This window comes from Phocoena phocoena, chromosome 9 (genome assembly GCF_963924675.1).
Source record: "Phocoena phocoena chromosome 9, mPhoPho1.1, whole genome shotgun sequence".
Taxonomy (NCBI): domain Eukaryota; kingdom Metazoa; phylum Chordata; class Mammalia; order Artiodactyla; family Phocoenidae; genus Phocoena; species Phocoena phocoena.
In genome coordinates this window covers 19,964,008-19,985,467 of record NC_089227.1, presented here as the reverse complement: position 1 = coordinate 19,985,467, position 21,460 = coordinate 19,964,008, and the positions used below count along the sequence as shown (strand labels likewise).

General features: G+C 38.9%; 2 protein-coding genes across 2 annotated transcripts in view; one reads left to right on the top strand and one right to left on the bottom strand.

The window, feature by feature from the left end:
- The window catches only part of ARMC10 (armadillo repeat containing 10), a 28,713-nt gene extending 16,362 nt beyond the window's left edge, over nucleotides 1–12,351 (top strand). Inside the window, exons 3-6 of the mRNA XM_065884080.1 lie at nucleotides 2,160–2,294; nucleotides 5,780–5,956; nucleotides 10,834–10,905; nucleotides 11,797–12,351. Of these exons, the coding sequence (XP_065740152.1) occupies nucleotides 2,160–2,294; nucleotides 5,780–5,956; nucleotides 10,834–10,905; nucleotides 11,797–12,048 (636 nt within the window). The 3' untranslated portion in view covers nucleotides 12,049–12,351. The remainder of the gene's footprint in view (nucleotides 1–2,159; nucleotides 2,295–5,779; nucleotides 5,957–10,833; nucleotides 10,906–11,796) is intronic.
- Nucleotides 12,352–15,980: 3,629 nt separating this feature from the next.
- The window catches only part of NAPEPLD (N-acyl phosphatidylethanolamine phospholipase D), a 45,792-nt gene continuing 40,312 nt past the window's right edge, over nucleotides 15,981–21,460 (bottom strand). The window contains exon 5 of the mRNA XM_065884049.1: nucleotides 15,981–16,305. Coding sequence (XP_065740121.1) covers nucleotides 16,177–16,305 — 129 coding nt within the window. The 3' untranslated portion in view covers nucleotides 15,981–16,176. The remainder of the gene's footprint in view (nucleotides 16,306–21,460) is intronic.

Genomic DNA, 21,460 nt, shown 5'->3' with positions numbered 1-21,460 from the left:
TTACTTCTGAAAAGCACAGCCTAATAGTAATACGAGTAGTAATAGGATTCTAGATCAAGATACTTATGAAGTTGGTCACTGGCATCCCATTTGTAATAAGTGTATCTAATCAACACTTAGCATTGCGTGGCCTTTTTAATTATTTAAAGTTCAGCAGTGCTGCAGTAGAGCAACAAAAGCATCTGACATTTAAGGACATGGTTTACATTGTACACAGGGCTTATGAGGATGGTTCTGATGCAGGTGCTCCCTAGACCACACGCTGACAACCACGGACCAGTGTAAATGGCCTCTGCTTCCTCCCCCCACTACCCATGGAGAAAAGTAAAACAGTTTTTGTCATTATTTTCAGCTAATGCCCTTTCTTGACATTGTCATGCATGCACAGTTTTGAATTTATACTTCATTTTAGTCCGTATTTATCCATCATTGTCAAGGTTTACTCTAAAGCTCTAGAGATTTATAGGGAGATACAAGGAATATTTGTCTGTTACTCACATTTCAGTTGTAAATGATAGAACCCAACTTAAATTATTTCAAACCAAAAAGGGAAAATATTGAGCTCAGTTAACTTGGACATCCAAGGGTATCATTGGTTTCAGGCACAAGTGTGAATATAGTTCAGGGTTACAGAAAAAATTATCAGACCTTCTCTTTCTCTGTCTTTTGGCTGCTTACCCCTGCTTCTTTTTGTGTTTTGATCTCTGTCTCTCTGGCCACAAAGAGGTTTTCTTCACAGGGATGGAAAGAAAGCCACTGGCCTCTCAAGCCTTCATCATTGTAGCTTATGATCTGAAAGGTGGAGTTGCTCTGCTAGGATAAGTGCCAACCCTATGGATTGATTGTTGGGCCAAAGCACCCTGGACCAGGATTAGCAAGGCCTGGCTCACATGTGCATCCTGCAGCCAAAAACAACAGGGATGGGTGTGAACACAATTGACCAGCAGTTCCACCAGGGACTATATAGGATAGAGGAGGTGTTGTGTCTGCCCCAATAGAAAGAGGGGTGCCAGGCAGACGGAAACAACAGATGGTGACTAGCTTATTAGCATGCCTGTATTGGGGTTATTTCCGATGCCATAGTTTTATATTCCTCTGAAACAAACTGTAGTCAGAGTGAGGGGGTCAGAAGCCACTGGTGAACAAGTACTTTCTTCAGTAATGGGAGTTGGTGTCCCTCGTCATCAATTATAATGCCTTCATCTGCTTTAACAGTACCGTTTTTTTTTGTTTTTTTTTAAAAGGGCTGTTTTCTAGTAACCACACATTCTTTGAAAGAACCTGGAATTGCAGAGGGAAGACATCTTTATCTCTTTTTCTGATAGAATGGCATGTTTTGGCCTGACAGGAGTCATTTTCAGCTTATTTTTCTTGTGAGGAGTGAAAGTTTATGTCTCTTTCAACGTTGGGACAAAGGCACATAGTATTTAGTGTTGCATTTGATTGTGAGAAATCTCCAGATTATTTTTCCTCTGAAAATTTGGGCACCATTTCCAAACTGTGGAACTTTAATACTTCAAGATGTTAATAAGTTTTCTTCCTCTCCCCCAACTGAAAAATGATCTTTATGGATAAAGTTTATAGAAGTACTATATTCAATACTCCCCTCTCGGAGATTCCAATGCACACGAACATAGGATTGCGTCAAAATAAAGAGACGTGTTTAGTCTTGTTATACCCAGAGTTTCTCAAAGTTACTTATCCATGAAAGCTCCCTTTTTTTAATGGAGCATCTACTAAAATCTTGAGGGATTAGTGTTCCAAAGTATTCATTTTAGCAAAACAGTACTGTAGTGTTCTAAATCTTAATGCATTTCCAAATTGGCCTGTAATAGAGATATAACTTATTTCAAAGTAAAATAATTTTGTTTGTAAATTGCTTTGAGATCATTGTAGTAGCTCTTGTAGTAGATATAAATCTTCATTGTATATCTCCATGCTATAGTTTAAATATTACATATATTAATAATTTATTTTCAGTTGCTTTCTTTACCTATAAAATTATGGGTAGTAAACTTTTATAAAAAATAGGAATTAGAGGTTGTATATGGGAACAGTATTTCCAAAGAGTCATTAGTTTTTATTTGTATTTGTAGATGCAAAGAATATAATGAAGGGGGGTGCATTTTGAAGTCATGGTCCTGTTTTTTCCCTCTTAGGTCACGATTCGTGAATTGGGTGGTATTCCAATCATTGGAAGCAAAATCAACAATCCCAACCAGAGTATTAAAGAGAAAGCTTTAAATGCACTGAATAACCTGAGTGTGAATGTTGAAAATCAAATAAAGATAAAGGTAAGTTATCTGAAATCACAAAAGGTAAAGATTTCTGTAAATGAAAGAGAAAAATAACAAAAAGGTAAGTAATGAAATTTTAGTAGGCCATACTTTATAACTTTATAGCCAAGAATTATTTTTATTTTTTTCCAGCTTTATTGAGATATAATTGACATAAATACTGTATAAGTTTAAGGTATACAACATGATGATTTGATACACATATATATTGCAAAATGATGACTGCTACTGTATAGCACTGGCAAACACCTCCATCACCTCATAATTACCTGTGCATGCGTGTGTGTGTGTGGTGAGAACATTTGAGATCTACTCTCTTAGCAACGTGCAAGTATACAATATAGTATTGTTAACTATAGTCACCTTGCTGTACATCTGACTCCACAACTTATTCACCTGATAACTTTGTCTGCTTTGATCACATCTCCCCGTTTCCTTCACCTGAACATTCTCCTCTCTGTTTCTGTGAGTTTGGCTTTTTCAGATCCCACATGTAAATAAGATCATTCATTGTTTGTCTTCTCTGTCAGACTTATTTCACTTAACATAATGCCCTCAAGGTCCATCCATTTTTCACAAATAGCAGGATTTCCTTCTTTTTTATAGTGAATAGTATTCCATTGTATATACACACCACATTTCCTTTATCCATTTGTCCATTGAATGACACTTAGGTTATTTCTATGTCTTGGCTATTGTGACTAACGCTGCAGTGAACGTGGGGGTGCAGATGTCGCTTTGAGATAGTGATCTTGTTTTCTTTGGATATATACCCAGAAGTGGGATTACTGGATCATATGGTAGTTCTATTTTTAATTTTTTGAAGAATATCCATACTGGTTTCCATAGTGGCTGCACCAACCACCAACAGTACACAAGGGTTCCTTTTTCTCTACATCCTTGCCAGCACTTGTTACTTCTTGTCTTTTTGATAACCACTCTACTAGGTGTGAGGTGATATCTCACGGTTTTGATTTGCATTTCCCTGGTGATTAGTGACGTTGAACATCTTTTCGTGAACCTATTGACCATTTGTATGTCTTTGGAAACATGTCTGTTCAGGCCCTCTGCTCATTTTTATGGAGACTTAAGTCAGAGGAAGGAGGGACCTGAACCAGCCAATAAGAAGTGCAGTGGGGCTTCCCGGGTGGCGCAGTGGTTGAGAGTCTGCCTGCTAATGCAGGGGACACGGGTTCGAGCCCTGGTCTGGGAAGATCCCACATGCCACGGAGCAACTAGGCCCGTGAGCCACAACTACTGAGCCTGCGCGTCTGGAGCCTGTGCTCCGCAACAAGAGAGGCCGCGATGGTGAGAGGCCTGCGCACCGTGATGAAGAGTGGCCCCCGCTTGCCATAACTGGAGAAAGCCCTCGCACAGAAACGAAGACCCAACACAGCAAAAATAAATTAAATAAATTAATAAACTCCTAACCCCAACATTTAAAAAAAAAAAAAAAAGAAGTGCAGTGGACTTCTGAATTGGGGGTTCAGTTTAATCCAAGTGTGGTAAAGGAACCAGGCCAAAGTCAGATAACATCAGCAGGAAGACACAATAAATGAGGAAATTATGTTAATTCAACATTTATTGAGCTCCTGCTCTGTGTTAACAGAGTTTAGAAATGAACGTGATTAGCTCTTGTTTTAAGAAAGCTAGAAGGAGGGATGAGGCAAGTCCACAGATAGTTGTAATTCAAGGCAGAACATGATGAAATACTTTAAGGAAAAATACAAGTAAAATATCGTAGAATACACAGAAAGGAGAGATTTCATTCAGAAGTTTCTGTAAAAGGTAGAGCCCAAGATGGCTCTTAAGACTGTCTAAGCTTTCTACGGGCAGAGTTGGGGAAGCAGGGAATCACAAGAGAAAGGAGGAACAAGTGAGGTGGGCACGGCTCCAGGAATAACTGAGCTGGCCCATTTGGTAATCTTGTTGCTAGACCTGAAATGGAGAAAAGATTCAGAGCTAACAAGGATGTAAATGCTCAGCACATTTTAGGAAATGCTTTGAAAGACATGAGCATCCTGTGAAAATACATGATTTATAATGATTCTAAGGAAATGCCATTTTTTTTAAAGGATGGATGTATAATGAAATGGTGCCCGAGGACAGCCAAATTGACTTGTAAATATCATTTAGATCTTGAAACCAGATTAAAATTGTAATCTCTCTTTGCTTTACTGCCATTAGGTAACATGAATACATTTGGATATTTTTAAAAGTTAATACTGGCTTATGGGACAGTTGGTAATTCCTTAGCATTTTATGTAAGGGAATTTTTCTTACCAATTAGAATGTTTGGTGGAGTTCAGACTTAGGTGAATACCAATTATTTGTGAGACATAATTTTTCCAAGCTGGAGAGATCATGGCCAAACATAGAAAATAGAGTTTCAGAAAAATTTCCATCACCCTGGGTTTAGTTTAGATCTGTCATGTGTGAAATAGGAGTACTACTGGCATTGCATTACTTTTTGCCAGTGGCGGTTTACAATATTATGAAGGAGTAGTTCATATACATATACCTCGGTAAATAAGAACCTTGGGCCAAATAGAGTTTGCCTCTGCTTAATTTTTTTTTAATTAAATTTATTTTTGGCTGTGTTGGGTCTTAGTTGCTGTGCGCAGGCTTTTCTCTAGTTGCTGTGAGCGGGGGCTACACTTCGTTGCAGTGCGCGGGCTTCTCATTGTTGAGGCTTCTCTTGTTGCGGAGCATGGGCTCTAGGTGTGCGGACTTCAATAGTTGTGGCACGTGCGCTCAGTAGTTGTGGTGCGTGGGCTCTAGAGCGCAGGCTCAGTAGTTGTGGCGCACAGGCTTAGTTGCTCCGCGGCATGTGGGATCTTCTTGGACCAGGGCTTGAACCCGTGTCCCTTGCATTGGCAGGCGGATTCTTAACCACTGCGCCACCAGGGAAGCCTTCTGCTTACTTTTGAAGGAAAGAACTCTAAAGAAAAGTTCTATTTGACTTTGTGTCTCCCCCATTCTTTACTTCTAACATGATATCACCCCTAGATCCTACTGTTCAGGTACTTAACCATGGTACAAAATGGCCCTACAGGTCTTCTTCCTCATCCAAGTGTGCCCAGACACAGAAAGGCAGACTGGGTTGGGAGGCCCCCCACTGGTGTTGGGAGCATGGTCTCTGGGGTTGGACACTGCTCCACCAGCTCGTTACATTGGGCAGGGGGTCCAAGCTCCTGGAAGAGTTTAAAGTCCTTGTCAGTAAAATGGCCATAATAACACTGCCTCATTAGAGTTGTCTCAGGGCTGAAGTGAGGTATATCTGTAAAATGCTCCATGCCTCCCATTAACAAGGGCAGCTTAAAAAAAAAGTCACCCAAGTTTGAGGGCTGGATACAAATACCATCTTTCCTAAGGAGCAAGTCTCATCCTGAACAATCACCCTGTTCTGCTGTGCAGAAAAGTTACGGTTCAATAGCAAAATTTTGGAGATCCTAAGACGCTCACTTTTTCCCCGCCTTCAGGTGTACGTCAGTCAAGTCTGTGAGGATGTCTTCTCCGGCCCCCTGAACTCCGCTGTGCAGCTGGCCGGACTGAGGTTGTTAACAAACATGACAGTGACCAATGACCACCAGCACATGCTTAGCAGTTACATTACAGACCTGTTCCACTTGTTGCTCACGGGAAATGGAAGCACCAAGGTATGAAGGAAGTGGTTGGTCATTACTTGCAGTACGAACAGCTCTTGCATCCAGTTTATTAAGATTGGAATTCAGTTTACAAGTCACCCGTCTTAAGTTGATACTCCTCAAGAAAGAAAGTTCAAAGTTTACTAAAAACCCTTACATGGGCGCGAGAAAGTATATTATTTTTATACCCTAATATTGAATTTCAAAGTTAACTTGTGAAAATAATCTGTTATTTCACTTATCAATAGATGGGTATTCATTTGGTTTTCTGAAAATCAGTTTACCTTTTACTGAAGTGAAATAGCTAGCTTCACCCACACCAGATACAGGACCATTGTGATTCAAAGAAGTCTTTGAGTGACAGTGCTGGGTAATTGAGTTTTTTGCTTACCTCAGGGTTAACAGAACTTTTTTTTTGATTCGACCATTGTGTGTTGTAAAATCTTTCTGAAACTTATACTTCTCAGTATAAGTTAAGACCTGTTATGTATCAATAGATGTAGGAGGCAACAGAGTTGGAGCTGAATTAACTGGGACACCCTGTGAAAACTGCTTGAGTAAACCCCTCATATTGGTGTGCATTCGTACCAAGCACCACTTTTCAAGAAATACCATAAAAACAGAAGGTAGAGTAATCAAAGGCTCTAGTTAGTTGAGTCAGTTGTTCATCAGTGTTTTACTGTATTGGTCTGTGTTCTCTGGCACAGTTGAAAAAAATGCATGAGCATGTTAGAGGGACTAAATGTGAAGCCAAACTCCAGATAATCAAGTTCACTGAAGTTACGTCTGAGGTTATCAAATTGTGATTACAGCAGAGCCTTACTATAGTCCTTTTAAAATTTGTTCTGAGATGTTTTTATATGGGCTTTCCACATTTCAGGTAGCCAGATTTACTTAGATCTGGTCCAAGATGTACCCGAAGGCATTCAAAATTAAATGTAATAATCGTATCAGCAATATTTTAGGAATAATGCTCCATCCATAGGCAATTTCCAAATGCACACACCTGTGAACACCCCTCTCGCCAGGGGAACAAGGTAACTTCCAGCCCTTGACCCCATAGAAACTGCATTCTCTCTACCCCATGGCATTGGAGCTGTTGGAAACTCTTCTGTTTCTCTCTGCAGCTACTTTGCCCAAAACCTCAGAGGCACGTTGTGTTCAGAGCCAAGTACCTCTGGCCTTGGGGCTGTATATATATCTGTCTCAGAGATGGTTTATATTTTATGACATTTTGAGAGTGACTCACACCACAATACTATGTTCATTTTTGGTTGGTTTTGTTTTTCCACTACATTGCCTAGCAGGTATATCTGGGATAGAAAATTTGCTTTTTTCGTCTGTCTGGGAGGCTAACCACCAGTTGTTTCTCCATTAAACAATGACTTTAGGGACTTCCCTGGCAGTCCAGTGGTTAAGACTTCGCCTTCCAATGCAGGGGGTGCGGGTTCGATCCCTGGTCGGGGCCGCTTGGCCAAAAATCCAAAACATAAAACAGAAGAAATATTGTAACAAATTCAATAAAGACTTAAAAAATGGTCCACCTCAAAAAAGTCTTTTAAAAAAAATGAGTTTAAAGTTGCAACTTGCAAATGAACTTTTGAATAATGATCCATTTGTAAGTGGAAAAATGTATCCATTTTAGATATTTTCTTAGTAAAAAACCACCAACATGAATTTTTTAAATCTTTATTTTTAATAAGTGATCTCACTCTACTATAATAACCTCTTGGGTTCAACACTGATTCATAACTAAATACGAATAGTAGAAAGTGAATTTAAATAAACCTTGTGTTTGCTACATCTGCCATGAGAACAAAAGTAAGAAATGGCTTAAAAGAAATGTCTTAGAGCCACCACCAGATGGCATATGTGACACAAGAAAAAGTTACGGTTCAGTAGGACAGACGGTGGTTTCAAAACAAAATCATACGTTAACTGTTTAATCTGTAGTTGTACTCTAACTTTATATATATATATTTTCACCTTTAACACACGAGACGTAAACCCAGGTCACGAGTCTAAAAGCGGGCGGCTGATTTCTATCTATCTTTATACTTTTTATTTTATATTGGAGTATTGAGTTACAATGTTGTGTTAGTTTCAGGTGTACAGCACAGTGATTCAGGTATACATATACATATTATTTTTCAAATTCTTTTCCCATTTAGATAAATACAAAATATTGAATAGTTACCCGAGCTATAGAGTAAGTCCTTCATGGTTATCTATTTTAAATAGTGTTTATATGTTAAACCAAAACTCCTAATTTATCCCTCCCAACACTATTCCCCGGTGGTCACCCTAAGTTTGTTTTTGAAGACTGTCTGTTTCTGTTTTGTAAATTAGTTCATTTGTATCATTTTTTTTTTTTAGATTCCACATACAAGCGATATCATGTTTGTCTTTCTCTGTCTGATTGACTTCACTTAGTATGATCATATCTAGGTCCATTCACGTTGCTACAAATGGCATTATTTCATTTTTTTAAGGCTGAGTAATATTTCCTTATATATGTACCACATCTTCTTTATCCATCCACCTGTCGATGGACATTTTAGTTGCTTCCATGTCTGGGCTAGTGTAAGTAGCCCCACAAGGAAGGTTGGGGTGTATGTGTCTTTTTGAATTATGGTTTTCTCCGGATATACGCCTAGGAGTGGGATTGCCAGATCATATGGCAGCTGTTTTTGGTTTCTTAAGGAACCTCCCTACTCTTCTCCATAGCGGCAGTCACCAATTTACATTCCCACTGACAGTGTAGGAGGGTTCCCTTTTCTCCATGCCCTCTCCAGTATTTATTGTTTGTAGACTTTTGGATGATGACCATTCTGACTGGTACCCCTTGATACCCCCTCGTGCTTTTTTTTTTTCTATTGGAGTATAATTGCTTTACAATATTGCGTTAGTTTCTGCTGTACAGTGAAGTGAATCAGCTATATGTATACCTATATCCCCTCCCTTTTGGTCCTCCCTCCCATCCGCCCATTCCACCCATCTAGGTCGTGTCAGAGCACCGAGGTTAACTTCCTGTTTTATACCAGGTACCTGCTAGCTCTCTATTTCATGCGTGGTGGTATATGTCGGTACTGATCTCCCAATTCATCCCACCCTCCGCTTCCCCCACCCCGTGTCCACATGTTCTTTCTCTACGTCTGCATCTCTATTCCTGCCCTGCAAATACGTTAATGTGTACCATTTTCTAGATTCTAAGTATATGCATTAATATATAGTGCCTGTTACCAATTTACATTCCCACTGATAGTGTAAGAGGGTTCCTTTTTCTCCATGTGCTCTCCAGTGTTTATTGTTTGTAGATTTAAAGATGATGGACATTCTGACTGATGGGACATGATGCCTCATTTTACTTTTTATTTGCATTTCTCTAGAAATAAGTGATGTTGAGCATCTTTTTTGTTCCTCTTGGCCACATGTATGTCTGCTTTGGAGAAATGTTTATTTAGGTCTTCTCATTGTTTGATTGGGTTGTTTGTTTTTTTATATTGAGCTTCATGAGCTCTTTGTATATTTTGGAAATTAACCCCTGTTGGTCACATCATTTGCAAGTATCTTCTCCCATCCTGTAGGTTGTCTCATCGTTTTTATGGTTTCTTTTGCTGTGCAGAACCCTCCTGCACTCTTTGAAATTTATCATGAACATGTATTAATTTTATTTAAAAGTTTTAAATGATAAAAAACAGTAAAAGTAGGGAAAGTCATCTTTCTACTTAACAAATTAATATGTACAGTGTGATCAAAGGAATGTGTATTAGGATATGTATATGAGAAAATACCAAACTTAATATCATCTCTAGTCATGGAAATGTGAGTGAATTTCCTTTTCCTTTCTGCTTTTCTGTAAAAAACAATGTTCTATAGTAAACACATAATGCCTTTGTAATTCGAAAAAGGTTTATATAATAATATCCGGGTCTCTTCCAGGGAGTAATGGAGGGCACATTTGTCACTTTTTCCTGATTTCAGTCTGCTCTCCCTGCTCCTCACTTTCTGCAATTTCAAGTATCTTGTAGAAAGTATACTTTTACATGACTTGCATTTTTTTTTTGGCTGCGTTGGGTCTTCATTGCTGCACGCGGACTTTCTCTAGTTGCGGCGAGCCGGGGTTACGCATCGTTGCGGTGCGTGGGCTTCTCATCACGGTGGCTTCTCTTGTTGCAGAGCGTGGGCTCTAGAGCGCAGGCTCAGTAGTTGCGGCGCACGGTCTTAATTGCTCCGCGGCATGTGGGATCTTCTCGGACCAGGGCTCGAACCCGTGTCCCCCACATTGGCAGGTGGATTCATTTTTTTTGAATGTTTTCATTACTGACTTTTCAGTTATAAGTGATGAGTTCTGATATTTTGGCCAGTCAGCTATAAGATAACATTTGCTTATTTATGTCACTGCGTAGTTAAATGATTGTACAGTTTTTCACATAGAAACGATAAGCTCCAAGAATCACAGAAACCTAGTATAAAGCACCATATTGTTAGTCTTCATAACCAAACTATCCCCAAATTTTCATACTTGAAGTAGGAACTGGTTTGAGAGATTCGTTTTTTTGTTCTAAAGATATTTCACTTAACAGTAAGCGTAATAAAGATTATTTATGTAACACATGTTAAACTTACTCTGTGTTAGGTATTTCTGTGCACCAGGGGTGGGTAGCTAAAATGTTCATTATTTTCTTCCTGTCTCCCTATCAGTATAATTGGAAAACTAAGGTTTTAAATAAGAGGAATTGAGAAAGCTTCGTGGAATGGAGAAAATTTGAGTCAGACGTTGAAGAATAGGCAGGACTTTAAAATGTGGACTTGGTTGGGGGACAGCATGCCAGGGAGAGAAAAACCCACGCTTGCTAGTCTGAAATAAACCAATGTTCTTATTTCAGGTTCAAGTTTTAAAACTGCTTTTGAATTTGTCGGAAAATCCAGCCATGACAGATGGACTCCTTGGTGCCAAAGTAAGTTCAGTAGCTTACATACTTGTTTTGTCCATACAAATATATAGATTTGGACAGACAGATCTGGAAGGAAAGGACTTACCTCACATATTAACAGGGATTATCTCTGAGGAGCAATATTAGAGGTGGGTTTCTTTTTTGGTTCTTTTTGCTGATACGAATTTCCTAAAATTTCTGTAATGAACGTATTTTACTTTTAAAACTCATTTTGAAAAGTTCTCCCTAGCAATAATGAATTATATTTTTTGGGGTACTTATATATCATCACGTTTTATATTTGACCTGCTTATGTTCAGTGTACCTTAGTATCCACTGACACACTAGTATTTATGGAGGCCGCAGTATGTGCCTGATGCCAGGCTGAGTGCCAGGGTACACCAGTGAGTACAGCATTACCTGGTGCTTGTCCTCGTGAGCTTACAGTCTAGGGAGAGGAGACAAAATATGTAAGAAAGGAGCAGTTAAAAGCTGTGGTATTTTGAAGGAAGCATAGGTTAGTGCTGTGGTAGAATGGACCTCAAGTCCTGTAGAAAAGGGACCCTGTCATATTCATCTGCTCAGCCCTATGCCCTGCACACTGTGTTTGGTGAATTAATGAGTTTCCATGATGACTGTATATGATGGATCTTAAAGAGGAAATGGGTGTTTTTCCAAATGACTGCATTCTAGGATTCCAAGGAAATAGTATTTTTTAGCTAAAACACAAAACCTTTTTTCCATTAGTATATGACATAGGAGTGCCTAAGATTTTACACATTTACGTTACGCAGTCTTAGGGATAGTTTTCTATGACAAGATTTTTTTAATGCATTTACTACAGCTTTAAAATGTGAACATACACATGGAAAATGTTTTCGTATATTTTTTAATCTTCATTGTTTCCTACTTCAGGTGGATTCATCATTCCTTTCCCTTTATGATGGCCATGTAGCAAAGGAGATTCTTCTTCGAGTTCTCACACTGTTTCAGAATATAACTACCTGCCTCGAAAAGGAAGGCCGTTTAGCTATTCAGCCAACTTTCACTGAAGGTTCACTATTTTACCTGTTATATGGAGAAGAATGTGCCCAGAAAATGAGAGCTTTAGTTTATCACCATGATGCAGATGTGAAGGAAAAGGTAACAATGATACCAAAATTCTAACTGGCTGGTCATATTTTTCCAAAGAGTAATGCAGTCTAGAAATACTACACATAAACTTCTCATTTTTCACCTTCCTTACAAAGGGATTCTTTCAACTGCTTGAATTTAAACAAACAGTAAATATCACCTTCCATCATTAACACAGCTACAACTTGCCCTGGTCTTGGACCATTTTATTGATACCAAAATAAGAGCTTGTTCTGAAACCATTTTGTTTTTATTTTGCTTTTTGCTAAGCTACTTCAGTTATCCTCTACACGGAGTGACAGTGACCTTTTTATGTGTAAGCTACCCTTCCACTGTTGGCAGTGATTTGCAGTTATGCATCTGGGACAGCAGCAGTATGTTTCATAAGCGCCCTAGGAAGGACCCGAGATCGATCCCATACTCCCAAGGCCACCTGCCACTCTTTCAGGTCTGTTCTAATCATTAGAATCTATTCTAGTCTATGTAAACTGTTAGAAATGTTTCCTAGTACTCACCCACTCCCATTCAGTTTGATGTGTATAACATACTGGGATCAATCAAAATCCAACCAAAGGCAATTGGTTAAATCAGTTATATAGTTCTCAGAATGAAGCAAGTCTGAATGTGCTGATGTGGAAAGACATCCATGAAATATGGCTGTTTTTCAAAATACATGTTGTAGAAAAATATGACCCCATTTGTGGTTTTTTTTTTAATCAAAAAATTTATGCTTATATATGGACAGAACACTTCTTTCATATATAGGCATTTTGGTATATATATCTAGAATGAAAGCCACACTCCTGAGAATAGGATTAGGGAGTGAGGAAATGACTTTTCTATGTACACCTTCTAGTGTTTGAATTTTTTACTCTGGGCATAAATTTCGTAATTTTTTTAAATAAAGAAGAAAAATGTCACAGGATTTTCTCCCCTTAATTGAAAGAAGTTTTATTCATTAATTTTCACCCATATTTTACATGATTAAAATTATGAAAAATTCTCAGCAGTTATTTTTAATAGTATTTGTATCCCATAAGCTACTCTAACAATTTATTGATTGATATATTTGAATTCAGCCAGGTTCTCCCCTCCAGGTTTTGTAATATTCAAGTTCATAACCACCACCATGCTTAGTTATTAAGTAAATCAATTTGTAAGCAGAAGCTTTCCTAGTCTTGTATTTAAGGCAAAGCTTTAAGAGAAGAGTACTTTAAATTTCATTTGTAAATACATAAATTTCCATAGGAAGTCACAAATCCTCAAACAGAAAAATGTGCTTTATATCAGGGTTATCTTGATACAGAACTGAAACTTGGGAGACGTATTTTTACAGTAGAAATATGATGAAAATTCTAAATTAGCTACAGCAGTAATAATGTACATTATGAAGGCTAAGGATCATTTATCAAGTGATGCAAACATAAGTATTAACTCCCTGAAAGGCACATTTCTTTATAACAATTTTGCTTAATCTTCCTCCTCGTTTACTGAAAATATATATCCAAAATGTACACATTAAAACGAAGATTTGATTTCAATGTGCGGTAGCAGCATTGGATTCTAAAACACCCTCTCTTCTTTTCCTCTATTATTAGTTTGAACAAATAACGTTTCCTGGAGATCAGAGCATTGAGTTTGAAATGTCGAAATGCTAGAGAAAAGCGGGGAGTCATCTAGAAAGAATTCCACAGGGAAAGTGCACAGTTCGATCTTTACCTATGTAGGTCATGGCACATCTTACCTTTTTTAGCTGGGCTTTCTCCTAATTGATGGTCCCACCCTCTTGGGCAGTGAGTTTCAAAGTGTTCTTCAGTTATCACGGGAGAAAGGGATTTCAATAAAATTGTACATGTTGGTATGGATGCTGGCTAATCAAAGAGGAAAATGAAATCAACTTAGAGGATGAGACAATGAAAAGGTATTATGACATGTATTAGACTGAATGGAGGGAACAGAGTGGATTCGTCTTTTCAAAATTTGTTTTTGCTTTGTACGTAAAACCCTTCAAAATGTGGATAGGAGAGATGAAGCTCAGTGTACTTCCAAATGAACAAAAACGTCAAAGTGGAAAGAATGCAAATGGACATAAAACTTACAGCTTGGAGGAAGCCTAGAAAATGAGGCAGGCCCAATTCAGTGGAACTTAGAACATAATTTAAAGTGCCTGGGGACCCCTCAGTTAAACAGTACATGTGAATACAGAGTTAACATTAAGGCCACTCAAGGAGAAGAAATAATTAAGCAAGATGCGCTTGGCTTGCTTCATAGAGCAGAGGTAAGAGATGAATTTTCCGTCTGGCGTGCAACAGCAAGGAAGGTAACCACAGAACTCTGGCTAGTATTAGGGCAACCTATGCCAAAGCTAATCCACCATAAGCCAAACGTCTTGATTCCCATCTGTTTGCTAAATGTTCCTTTGGAGTGAAAAAGTGGTTTGTTTGTTTTTTCCTGAAAGTTTACAGGGAAATTTTTTGTGCTTTAGTGCCCACGAATCATATATTCACTTATATTACATATACATTTCCCCCTGACAGATTTGCATCTTTGTAGATAAAAATGCTAAATTTTGATAAATATTATTTACATTTATCTTGGCTATTATTCTCCAAATTTACAAAATGTGGGAGACAAAGTTGTTAGTCCTCAATGTTTAGTGTCCTTATATGCTTGAATATATATTATCAAAAGCATTATTAGCTTATTTTCCACTTTCAAATCTACCTATCTGTATTAGGCAGTGATATCTGAAGATATCATTTTCTCCCTTACATTTTCCAAGTGTTTTTTTAAAAAAAAGACTTATTTATTCTTCACAGTTTTGGGAGGTAGGTGAAAATCATCCTCTTGCTGCACGTGAGGACACTGAGGCACACTGAGCTGAGGTGACAGAGAATCCAAGGCAGAAGCAGGATTAAAAGTCAGATTAAGTGGCTAACATGCATATATATACGTGGAAATAAATTACAGGGCACTACCTGGGTAGCATTTGGTGTAGGAAACCTATTTTGATTATTTTGTGTGAATAAAGTTCATTTCACTGAGGCTGGATTGGGAAGACAGAATGGGCCTCTAATCAGCTCTCTCATTTAGGAAGGTTCAGAGTAATGGAGTGCGTGTAGAGCCTGTCTAGGACTAAAACTCAGGGCAGTGGACTCCCAGAATCACTGTCTTTTTTTTTAACCACTAATATTCCACACTGGCTTAATATAAGTAGAACCGTGCTTAAGGATCGTGTAATATAAAAATATAAGAGAATCATGTAAAACAGAAAATATTTATAAAGCTCACTGACATACTGGGGTTTGAGCTAAGAAACCAGAAAAAATAATGAGTATATATATATATATATAGAGAGAGAGAGAGAGAGAGAGAGAGGATGGAATATGGAAAGAATAAAATTTAACTCAAAGTATATGGTCTATTAACATTTAATATCTGCATTTATCTTTGTAAATTATTTCCTTGCAGCTATATTTGTGCTGAGCAGGTCTGACTTTTAGATTAAAAATAAAACATTTCACAAATCATGTTCTCATAACCACACTTCCCCTTCCTCTGCCCAGCTCAGAGGGCTTTTGATTTGGGGATTGTAGGTATGCCACAGAGTATATTATTCCTCTCTTTAAAAAAAATGGTAACTTAGCCCAAACTCCTATGTTTAAAAAAATAAATCTCTTAACATTTGGCATATAACCATGTGGGGAATCAATGTCACCATTTGCTCTAACATGACTGTAAGAAATATGTTTCTATGTGCAGGCCTGTGAGAAAATCTAGGTAGGTAGACAGCCTTGACTTACCATGCAGAAGGCCCCTAAGAATAGAAAAACAGAAATGAGTTTTTAAAATCAGTTTTTCATAATCTCAAAACTCTACCACTAAAGTAGAATGCTTTAGTAAAAAAATCCATTGCAATGTTTATGTCACTGAGACATGACCGAAAATCCACATTAGCCTTCATTATTTAAATGACCCACCTCTGAACTCTTCTCTGTTTATAAGAACTGGCAGTCATATTAGGAAGCAGGTTACAACATAGAACACAAACCTGCAGAAGTTGTTTCCAAATGTAAAAAATCGTAATATTCATGAATTTCTTAGTCTTTTTAGATTTATATCCGATGATGCCTTTTTCATTAAAAGCTCCTGTGCTCATATTTACTCAAAGTTGTCATCATCAGTATTAAGGTATCTTGACTCTCCATGCTTCAAGACAAAAAAATCTTCAGTCTTAAGTCCATATCTTTCTAGAGCCTCACTCAGTTTCACTGGAGGTTCTAAGTAATGCTGGCAAAGGGCAGAGAGAAACAAAAATGGAAAAAGATTAAGCATACATATATTTGGGGGGATATGTCAAACGAGTTCAAACTAAAATAACCGACACAGCCTACTTAAAGTAATGCTCTTCCTTTTCACTGAAGCATTAGCAAATGAGTCAATCATACTTTCTAATATAGAATCATTAAGCCAATAGAAATGTCATATTTATCAATCTGTTAACACCATGCATGTCAAATTTGGCCAACTTAGATTGAGCATTATTAGACTGCATGAACTCTGATCACTATTTCCCTACATGAAATCCCAGTCTAAATGGAATCAATGCTAAAGAATTAAGTGTTACCAATAGTTTGGGAGAACAGAGAAACTTAGATTATAAGGAAGAGTATGTGTGTACAAGCAAACGCTAGAGAAAATATTTTTGGCTGAAGAAGGGTTGTCATCCCCAAACCCCAACCAAATACTGATTCTGTAGTCTATGGATTGAAGAGGGGCCTGAGGAAAAGAGATTTAACAGGTGGAGTTACCTTTTGTTTCCTCACCTTTTCATAACTCAAAAAAACATAAAGACAGCACACTGTTGAAGAATGTTTCAACATACTCAAATGTTTACCAAATAAACTGAAACCACTTGAACATGTGTTATAGTTAAAGAAAGCAAAAGGTATAAAAGAAATCATTTCACCAGTTATTTCTCTTTTGAGCTAAATATTTACAGTGTATATAGTAGCTATTTTTACAGCGAATAAAGGAAAAAAACACGTATTACACAAAGGGTTTTTTCCCCAATTTCAATTAGAAAAGCTATAAAATGTTAAAATTAAAGCAGAAATAAAAATCAAACAGTCTCTACTCTGATCGCTGGTGGTAAGTCTGCTTCTACCCTCCATGCAGCAATGGCTGGTGAGCACCCAGAGAGCGGCCAGGTCAGTGAACTAATAAAAACGCTTGCCTTCCTAGAGCTTTCATCCCAATACAGAGACAGATAAGAAATGAATAAAGAAAACAGTATCTGAGTGGATGACATGTTCTGGATAGAACATAGTTGGTAAGTGTCGGCGGTGGAGGTTTAATTTTAAATACAACCATCTAAGAAGTCCCCTTGGAGATGGCAACTTGAACAAAGACCTGAGGGAGCAGACTGCACCAGGCTTTGTAGGCAGCTATGAGGGCTGTGGCTTTGACGGGGAGTGTGATGGAAAGCTGCAGGTCCTTCTGGCACAGGAGGGTCACAATCTGATCTAAGGGATAAAGGCCGCTGCCCTCTGCAGCATTGAGAACAGACTGTAAGGGGCAGTGTGGCATCAGTGACGGCAGTAAGAGGTACTCAAAGTCTAAATACAATCTAAAGGATGAGCTGACTGCGTGTGGGGAAAAGCTGGGGGGAGGATATGAGAGAAAGAGGGAAAAGCTGGGGTGAGGATATGAGAGAAAGAGAGTAAAGGGTTTGGCCTGAGGAACTGGAAGGAGGGTGTTGCCATTTACTGAGATCAAGAGAAATGATTTTGAGAGATCAGGAAGTTTGGTTTTAGACTGAAGTTTTGGGTACCTGATGGGCATCCAAGTGGAGAAGTCAGGTAGGCAACTGGATACATAAACATGGATTGTAGGGGGAAACGTGGGCTAGAGAGGTACAGTGGGTAGATGGTGTTTAAAGCCGTAAGACTAATGAGATGCCCAAGGGAGTAACCAGCTAGAGAAGAAATGGGGCCCCTGGATTGAGTCCTAAGGCACTGCCTGCTGATGAGGAACTAGCAGCAGAGAGTAGGAAGGGCCAGCCAGTGATGTACTAGGAAAACCAGGCAAGTCTCCTGTGGCTTCAGATGTACACATTGCTAACAGTTACTGGCCACACGTGGGTCTTTTCTCCCTGCTTGCTCACTTCTAGGTTTATGGCTACGTTTATAGAGGGTCAGGGATGCCTTCCCACTGAATATGGAGTAACTGAGGTTAACTGTGCATTAGTTACCCCGTATTCCTAGAGAGAGCCACTTATTAATGGGTTAGTTGACAACAGGAATCCACTTTTAGTCTTTTTTATGCATATAGGAGATTGCTAATATATCCCCCATGAGATTTGACTGTAAATAATAGCCTAAGTCAAGAAGCTTCCCTTGCAAAATTGTTTTTAAGAGATTTCAAAATGATGAAATTCTTTCCCAATGAAAAATAATTTTCTGTTAAATTTTTTCTTCCCTGTGCACTCTCTACAAGTCTTGGCCAACAATACACTTACACAATTGCCCTACACTAATAATGTCTTTCCTAGACTGTAACTTTAGTTATAAGCTATAATTTAGTATGGATTTTGATGTTGCAGTATCTTTCTGAGTTTCTTCGTAAGTCAATTCTTGGCTGCTTCAACCATCTAGAAGGGAGCTCTAGAAGTAGGCAAGAAAGCTGAGTGACTGATAGCTATCTCTTAGTACAAGCACATTAATCCTGCAGGGAAGGTAAAAATGCCCAATAGCCATGGGACCAAACAATATGTATACAGCAAGGTAGTAGGTTACACATATATAACATGGAATATTACTCAGCCATAAAAAGGAACAAAACTGAGTCATTTGTAGTGATGTGGATGGCCCTGGAGTCTGTCATACAGAGTAAAGTAAGTCACAAAAAAAAACAAATACCATGTATTAATGCATATATATGTAAACTAGAAAAATGGTACTGATGAACCTAGTGGTGGGGCAGGACTAAAGACGCAGACGTAGAGAACGGACTTGTGGACACAGTGGGGGAAGGGGAGGGTGGGACGAATTGAGAGAGAAGCATTGACATACATACACTACACCATGTGTAAAATAGACAGCTAGTGGGAAGCAGCCGCATAGCACAGGGAGAGCAGCTCGGTGCTTTGTGACCACCTGGGGGGGTGGGATGGCGAGGGGATATAGGTATGCATATACCTATGCAGCAGAAACTAACAACACTGTAAAGCAATTACACTCCAATAAAGATGTGGGAAAAGAAAAAGAGTAAGTGGTGAAAGCAGAAGCTCCCAGCAGGGTGGACCCATTAAGGGCCAGGCAACCAGCCCCAGACAGCTCATACATTCCCTTTCAAAGGGGTCACTGTTTTATGATCTACTCCAACAGAAGAGACTCAAAATAAAGACCCTGGTCATTTAAGAAGTAAACATATGTTATGTAGTGCCTACAGTTTGTTTCTACCAAAACTAGTCGGTTAAGTTGAAGTGCTTAAATACATCATTTAGGAAATTCACTCATCATTCCTTAGATGAATCAGATGTTGCCGTATGTACAATTTTAAAGTGTCGCCAAGTCAATACATCCTTACTGCTTATATTATAGTAAGCAGTTATTACAACTATTTACATGCAAATCATTTAAAACTGTTTGCAAAGCATAGGCTAAACATCCTCCCCCAAAATTCCATGTACTTTATAATTTATTTAGCAAACTCGCAGTTCTCAATTTATGCAACTAATGTCAAAAAGACTAAATGAGGGCTCCCCTGGTGGCGCAGTGGTTGAGAGTCCACCTGCTGATGCAGGGGACGCGGGTTCGTGCCCCAGTCCGGGAAGATCCCACATGCCGTGGAGCGGCTGGGCCCGTGAGCCATGGCTGCTGGGCCTGTGCGTCCGGAGCCTGTGCTCCGCAACGGGAGAGGCCACAGCAGTGAGAGGCCCACATACCAAAAAAAAAAAAAAAAAAAAAAAGACTAAATGAGAGTGTGTTTTATATTTCATTAAGAAATAAAGATGAAGTTTAGATTTAAAACTAATTCTTAAGGCTGCATAACACAATAACTCTTGAAGACTGAGGTTTTCTCTCCTCATCTTCCCATCTCTGTAAAGAACATAGCCACCTTCCCAATTACTCAAGTTAAAAATTTAGGAGTCATCTTTGATTCTTCTCCTTGCAAGGTTTAATTAAATACTATTACTTCATCTAAGTTGCTGAAATATGTTATATATAGAACATATACATATATCTAAATTTACCTAATATACATATGGAACACACATACACACACACGGAATAAGACACTGCTTCTAAATAATAGTGGTAAACCAATGGAAACCAGTATCAAATTCCCCCTTCTCCAAATACACAGACACAGAAACACACACACGTCATAGTCTCCTTCACCCTTCCCATGCCCGTGGACATTCATTTATTGATTCCATTCTGTCCCCCAACAGTGTGGCTCAGGGCCACAGCATTGTGGAATGGGAATTCTGACGGGGGGGGGGGGGGGGAGTCGGCAGGGGGCAGGCAGTGTATTAATTCTGGAATAAGATGCAACTAGGGAGAGGGCAGGCCAGAAATAGGACAGAGAGGGAGTGCTTAAATCAGCATGAAAGCACAGGGCTCCTGCAGAGAGGCCGTGGAATGTGGAAGATGCCACACAGAGCAAAACAGAAGCCAAGTTCAGTCCTCTGTTTCTAAATTTTGCTTAGGGCAGGCCCTGGATCGAGGAAAGGAGAGAATGCTTTTTGCTAAGCTTGTTTGATCCCACAACCCTGGCTAGTAGCAGAGCTCCAGGGTTCAGCTACCTTAAGGAAAAATAAGCTCTTCTGTACTAGTCTAGGAATAAAACCACCTTTTATCCCAATGCCTGGCACACAGCAGACACCAAGTCAGTGTTTACTGGATGAATAACGTACTTCTGAAAACTTCCAAGCTGTCCAGCCTCACTTCCCCCATTGCCCTCCCTATCATCCATACTCTGGCTGAACCGATTTCTCACTATTCCCCATGCTTGCTGCCTCCAATCCCACACTTTCCTCCTCTTGAAATGCCTTCCTCCTTGCCTTTTCACAGCCAAGTTCAAATGTCAACTCTTCTACAAAGCTCTCCCTGATCCCTGCAATTCGTAACAGTCCCTGACTCTGAGACCACTTTATCTGTCCCACTTTACAACACTGAGTAATTATGTGCATGTCTCGTATCTTCTGCCAGAACAAAAGCCTCCCGTGAGAGGGATGACATGATGGTTCATTTACTAAGGCTGCGCACATTTTTGGTTATATAAACACATGCTTCATTAACTATAGAAATAAGCCAAAAGAACAACATGCACTGAGGATTTTTTTCCCCACTGTACATAAATATCGTTTTACTAATTAATATGATTTACCACCCTAAGTCACTTGATGACCACGCAGGTTCTGATTCTAGTTTGGTTT